The following is a 6,592-nucleotide window of genomic DNA, read 5'->3' as shown; positions in this document are numbered from 1 at the left end:
AATTTTAGGTTAACTCAATTTTGATCTTCAAATTGAAAATAAATCATTTAAATTCTTTAAATTTGAAGAAATATAAGTTTTTAATACATAAACACTAAAAACATATTTTTATTAAATTTTTTTAGGAACTAAAATGAAATCTTTCACTATTAGAAATCAATGAATTTTTTTTTAAGTAATTCATAAACATTAGTTAAATATATCAATTTAAAATTAAATTGATATTCAATGTTTAATAATCTTTTATATAATTTTATTAGTTTAAGGTTTTCTTAGAGCAAAGAGTAATACCTAATAGTCAAAATGATAATTAATTATGTAAATAAAATAATTAATACAAAGTGTTAAAGTAATTAATATAAGGCAAATCCAAATAACACACTTTTCATTATGCTTAGACAAACATTAAAAAAATGAAAATCCTTATACTCAGACAAATTAAAACAATTGAATTGTCTCAATGCCCATGGTAGCTGCTTACTCATGCTATTAATTTTTTAATATTATGAAAAGGGTTTATTTAAATTTAAAGTATTTGATGATAAATTTTATTCCACTATTTCTAGTTAACTTATTAATAAAATTACTTAATAGTGTAATTCAATTTACAACACACATTAATTTGTTGAAGATTTGTATTTGATTTTGAAGAGGCAGAAGATTTAAAGTGTGATTAAGATCCACTCCAACTAATACTTCTTTCATTTACCAATGGTTGAATTACATCACAAGGTGAGGCAGTCGAATCTCCACCCGATTGGAAGATCGGACCTCACACATGCAGATACTGTGATTGAATCTAATGATTAAGGAACCAACAACTATTTTCTATATGGTACAATTAACCTCATTAAAGATATGAAATCATATTTTAACATTAAGATTAGCTTTGGTCTATCCTAATACAGATCTAGAATCGGTGACTCATTAGAATCTTACAAGTATGCACTACATCTAATGCAAAGGTTCGCATCATTGTACAATATTTATTATTTTCACCTACCCTATACCGAATTCTAATTTAGACATCAGTGTATCTTTTACAGGTACATTTTCTTCTCCCGTTGTCCAAGATCGAATGTAGTGCTATAGAGGAAGACAAGTGCAGTTACACACACTAAAAGTACCCCTTCCGACTCATACAAGAACACATTCTATTTAAGTTTTTTTTATTCTAGCATTATACCATGGAAATCATTTGTTAATTTTGTTTTGGTGAAGAAGTTGTAATATTGGTTAATGTTGGGTATTTTAGAAAAAATTATTTATATATAACACAATCTCTAATCTAAAACATAAAAGTATTGTATTCATAGATTTTCAATATATTGTTGCACTTTGTTACTTGCACTCAATCGATGTGAAACTAAAATTTACATTTTGATTCCTACCATTGATTTGTATTTGATTTTGAAGAGGCAGAAGATTTAAAGTGTGATTAAGATCCACTCCAACTAATACTTCTTTCATTTACCAATGGTTGACTTACATCACAAGGTGAGGTGGTCGAATCTCCATCCGATTGGAAGATCGGACCTCACACATGCAGATACTATGATTGAATCTAATGATTAAGGAACCAACAACTATTTTCTATATGGTACAATTAACCTCATTAAAGGTATGAAATCATATTTTAACATTAAGATTAGCTTTGGTCTATCCTAATACAGGTCTAGAATCGATGACTCATTAGAATCTTACAAGTATGCACTACATCTAATGCAAAGGTTCGCATCATTGTACAATATTTATTATTTTCACCTACCCTATACCGAATTCTAATTTAAACATCAATGTATCTTTTACAGGTACATTTTCTTCTCCCGTTGTCCAAGATCGAATGTTGTGCTATAGAGGAAGACAGGTGCAGTTACACACACTAAAAGTACCCCTTCCGACTCATACAAGAACACATTCTATTTAAGTTTTTTTTATTCTAGCATTATACCATGGAAATCATTTGTTAATTTTGTTTTGGTGAAGAAGTTGTAATATTGGTTAATGTTGGGTATTTTAGAAAAATTATTTATATATAACACAATCTCTAATCTAAAACATAAAAGTATTGTATTCATAGATTTTCTATATATTGTTGCACTTTGTTATTTGCACTCAATGAAACTAAAATTTACATTTTGATTCCTACCATTGAATATCTAAGTATACAGTCTCCTTTTTGTAAACTTTTTCTTACCAATAATCACAACAAGAACAATATCCTTCTTGAAAGTGATGAAAACGATTTCGGTCCCTCACTATGATCTCCCTCCCATAAATCTTGGAAAGCAACTTGGTTGCATTGTGGCAATCATCACAAATTCTAAGATTCTTCACAATTCTAATTGGAACACCAGGAGCAGTGCTAATCAGTCCATATGCCATTGCTAGTTTTTCACTGTGATAGTTAAGTGCAGTTTCTTTCTCCTCATTGTCCATGTTCATCAGAACACAAGATACATCTGGGGTGTATCCAACATCTTCCAGTTTTTCTCTCATCTCACCAATCATTTCATAAATTTTTTCAGCATCTGGGTGATCCCTATCTCCCATTATGAATTCATGAAGTGATCCATTCACTTCAATGGAACTTACACCTGCTACTTTAACAATTCCCTCATCCTTCATACCTCTCCTTATATGTGCAACATCACCCCATCTACTTTCTGAAGCATATATGTTTGACATTAGAACATTATACCCACTTTTATGGTGTTCCAATGACAAAAATTGTTCTGCTATCCATTCTCCTAGTTTGAGATTTTTGTGAAGCTTGCATGCAGAAAGAAGAGATCCAAACACAACCATGTTTGGCTTCATAGGCATGTTTTCAATTAGTTTCTTTGCTTCATCAAGCATTCCTGCTCTACCAAGAAGATCCACCATACAACCATAGTGCTCAACTTTAGGGACAACCCCAAATTCATGAACCATTTTGTGAAACAACCTCCTCCCTTCATGCAACAATCCTGAGTGGCTACAAGCATAAAGAGCTCCAATGAATGTAATGTCATTAGGGACAACCATTAGTGCTTCCATTTTTTCAAAGAGTTTCAATGCGGCCTCACCATGACCGTGCATTGCAAAACCAGATATCATGGCATTCCACATTAAAATGTCTCGGTCCATCACTGCATCAAATAATCTATGAGCTGCATCTATGTCTCCACATTTGGCATACATGTTCACCAAAGATGTTTTAAGAATCATGTCTTCTTTAATTCCTTGCTTGTCTATGTAAGAATGGATCCACTTCCCCATTTCAAGTGATCCAGCTTTTGCACATATCCTAAGGAGACTAACCATGGTTATCTCATTTGGCCTTATTCCACAACTTGTCATCTGAATAAAGATATCAAAGGCTTCATTTATACAATTGTTTTGTGCATAAGCTGAAATCATGGCACTCCACATCATAAAATCTTTGCCCTTGAAGCTGCTAAATACAGATCTTGCAATTCTAGCATCACCACATTTGCCATACATGTCAATAAAAGCAGTGGCTAGAACCAAAGACATTGTAAATCCACTTCTTAATGTGAAAGCATGCAACCACTTTCCTAGTTCTAGAGCTCCTACTGTGCCACATTCTTTTACCAAACTAAGGATTGAAATATCATTTGGAAACATACCCTCATCAAGCATTTTGACAAAGAGTCTTACACCTTCATTCAAATTATTGCAATGAATGTAGCCTGCAATCATAGTAGTCCATGAAATGATACTAGCCTCAGACAAGCCATCAAAAAGCCTTATTGCATAAGCTAAATTTCCACATTTAACATACATATCAATCAAACTAGTACTTAGAGAAACTCCTGATTTTCCATACTTCACATTCCTTATTACATAACCATGCATGGCTTTCCCCGTTTTCAAATCAGCAAGTTTTGCTAAGACATGTGTGATGCTTATCATTGCAATTTCACTAGGCCTCACTCCCATAACAAGCATATCTCTAAAAAGGTTCAATGCTTCATTAAATAAGCCACTCCTATCATAGCTCCTAATCATAGTACTCCAAGAAACAATATCTTTGTTTTCAATCTTATCAAATAACAGTCGTGCCGATGCCAAGCTTCCAGCCTCACTGTACATCATGATCAAAGCATTACACACAAAAACATCCCCATGAAATCCATTTTTCACCACAAAACCATGCAACTCTTGTCCTAGCAAGATTGAAGGGATAAGAGAGCAGGCTTTGAGAACCGAGGGTATGATAAAATTGTCAACTTCAGTGTCTGTTCTACGCATGTAGGCATACATTTTTGCCGCATCTGCAGGGCAGTTGTTTTTTATGTAAGATGTAATTAGAAAGCTTTGAATTGCTGCATTGCTAGAATAATATTCAAGTGCTGCAAAAGGAAGTCTAAAACTCCATTTGAAACTGGTTTTGATGAAGTGACCTTGGAGTTGTTGTGTTTCTTTGAGGTTGATGTGCTGTTTGATGGAAGACACATTTGGTTTTGGCTTGAGTTTGGTGACTTTCATTCCAACTATCGGATGAGAGATGAGACCTGTCTGTTTGGCCGCCTCATGAAGGTCTGTCCCCATGTCTAATTTGCATATACCAGAACAAGCAGAGAGTGCAGTGGCAATGGTGATTTCATTTGGCATGACACCTTCTGCTTCCATAATTTTATATGTCTCAAGTGCTTTCTGAGGCATCAAACAATTCTCGTAACCTGATATCATTGCAGTCCATGACACCACATCTCTATATTCTGTTCGAGAGAAAACTGTTTCAGCTTCCTGAATATGTCCAACAGATGAGTACATCTGAATTAAGGAATTTTGAACTGAAGGGTCTCTCCCGAACCCCATTCTAAGAACATAACCATGAATCTCCCTCCCCAATCTCTCATCACCCAGAAGCTCACATGCAGTAATCACACTGATCATGGTCATCAAATCTGGATCAACAGGATATTCAATCATCATCACGAACAGTCTCAATCCCTGCAAACACTCCCCATTTTCAAAATACCCTGAAATCATGGCATTCCACGAAATCCTATCTCTATTAGACATTTTTTCGAACACCAACCTAGCAGTACTGACATCCCCACATTTCACATACATAGTTATCAATGCATTAAGCACATCCACATCTGACTCAAACCCGTTTCTTACAACATGCACATGAATCTCTCTACCCCTCATCAAGTTAGGCATGCCACCACAAGTCCTCAAAACGCAAGGGAAAGTGTAAACATCAGGCCTCTCACCAACCCACAACATTCTATGATAGAGGTCAAGAGCCTCATCAAAGAAGCCAGCTTTAGCATACCCACCAATCAAAACATTCCAAGAGAACAAATTCCTTTTCTCCATTCTCCCAAAAACATACCAAGCATCCACCAAGTTCCCAAACCTCACAAACATACTCAAAAGCGCATTCCCCAGTTGAAGGCTCAAAAGGGTCCTGGACATGGAAACATAGGAATAAACACGAGACCCTTCCTTCCTTGCTCCCTTCCACTCACATAGTCGTACCAAGGCAACGTAAGTATCATCTTCAACGAGAATTCGAAGCTGGTGCATGGAGTCTAAGTAGCTCATGCAACGGTCCAAGTTCCCAAGAAGGCACAGTTGGGAAATATCAGAGTTTGCGTCGTGGCTGTGGTGGTTGCTGAGGGAGGTAGTGGCAGCGGCAGAACTTGAAACAGAAACATGTTTAACTTTTCTAAGAGGGGGATGAAGGGTGTGCAGGTTGTGCGTAAAAGTGAAAGCTTTGAGGTTGCAATTGGTGGAAGTAGGAGAAGGAAGAAGGGGATTATCCCTTTGAGCATGAAGTTGGGAGGATTTAGCAAACGCCGCCATTTGGGAGTTACAGAACATGAATGAGAGTTTATGGTTAAAACCAAACTCAACGCAACACGACAATGTCAAATTCTGCTGTGTGGTGTTGCAGTATTACCATCAACCATTGCCATTGTCATTACCATTGCCAACGATAAGCACCATCTTATCCATAACATTTTCGGCTAAGAATAAACATTCTTTCAGACCGCAATCTTAACTGCTCTCTTTATAATAATGTTTTAAATTAAAAATTAAAATAAATATAATTATAATATTAATTTATTAGATTGTTACCAGAATATTTGTATTGTGTTTTTTTTTTTCGTATAGAAGAAATTTTATTCCTTAATTTAACAACTTTTTTTTTTCATAAATTTTTATTTTTAATCTTCCTTTAAAAGAACAAAAATAAACCATTTGTCTTTTTTTTTTCTGTTTTTAAACATTTTATCCTGCAGCCATTTAGTCATTTGATTAATGAATGAAGCCATTGGTGACAGAAATTAAGAAAGTTTCCATTTTTTTTTATCTTTTTTGTCTTGATTAATTAATCCTGTCAACAATCATTTCAATAATAACTGTCAGACTACTTATTCTACAAACCTTCTAGAAGAAATTCTATAGAATATATAGAATATATATATATATATATATATATATATATATATATACTTAATCTAAAGTCTATAATATGCTTTTCGGACTGTTTTATTATAATGTTTTCAAAATCTATAATTCGAAAATATATTTTAGATGGGATAATTGAAAAAAGTGTTCAGGAATA

At 34.2% G+C, this 6,592-nt stretch overlaps 1 protein-coding gene across 1 annotated transcript; it reads right to left on the bottom strand.

Moving 5' to 3' along the window:
• Positions 1–2,048: 2,048 nt before the first annotated feature.
• LOC137819388 (pentatricopeptide repeat-containing protein At1g15510, chloroplastic-like) lies at positions 2,049–6,013 on the bottom strand. The gene has a single exon (XM_068623222.1). The coding sequence runs from the start codon at positions 5,842–5,844 to the stop codon at positions 2,194–2,196; it is 3,651 nt and encodes a 1,216-aa protein (XP_068479323.1). The 5' UTR covers positions 5,845–6,013; the 3' UTR covers positions 2,049–2,193.
• Between the last annotated feature and the right edge of the window lie 579 nt (positions 6,014–6,592).

Source organism: Phaseolus vulgaris, chromosome 10, assembly GCF_000499845.2.
Source record: "Phaseolus vulgaris cultivar G19833 chromosome 10, P. vulgaris v2.0, whole genome shotgun sequence".
In the NCBI taxonomy this organism is placed as follows: Eukaryota; Viridiplantae; Streptophyta; class Magnoliopsida; order Fabales; family Fabaceae; genus Phaseolus; species Phaseolus vulgaris.
The sequence above is the reverse complement of the archived record's forward strand: the minus strand, read 5'-3'. Positions and strand labels throughout refer to the sequence as shown.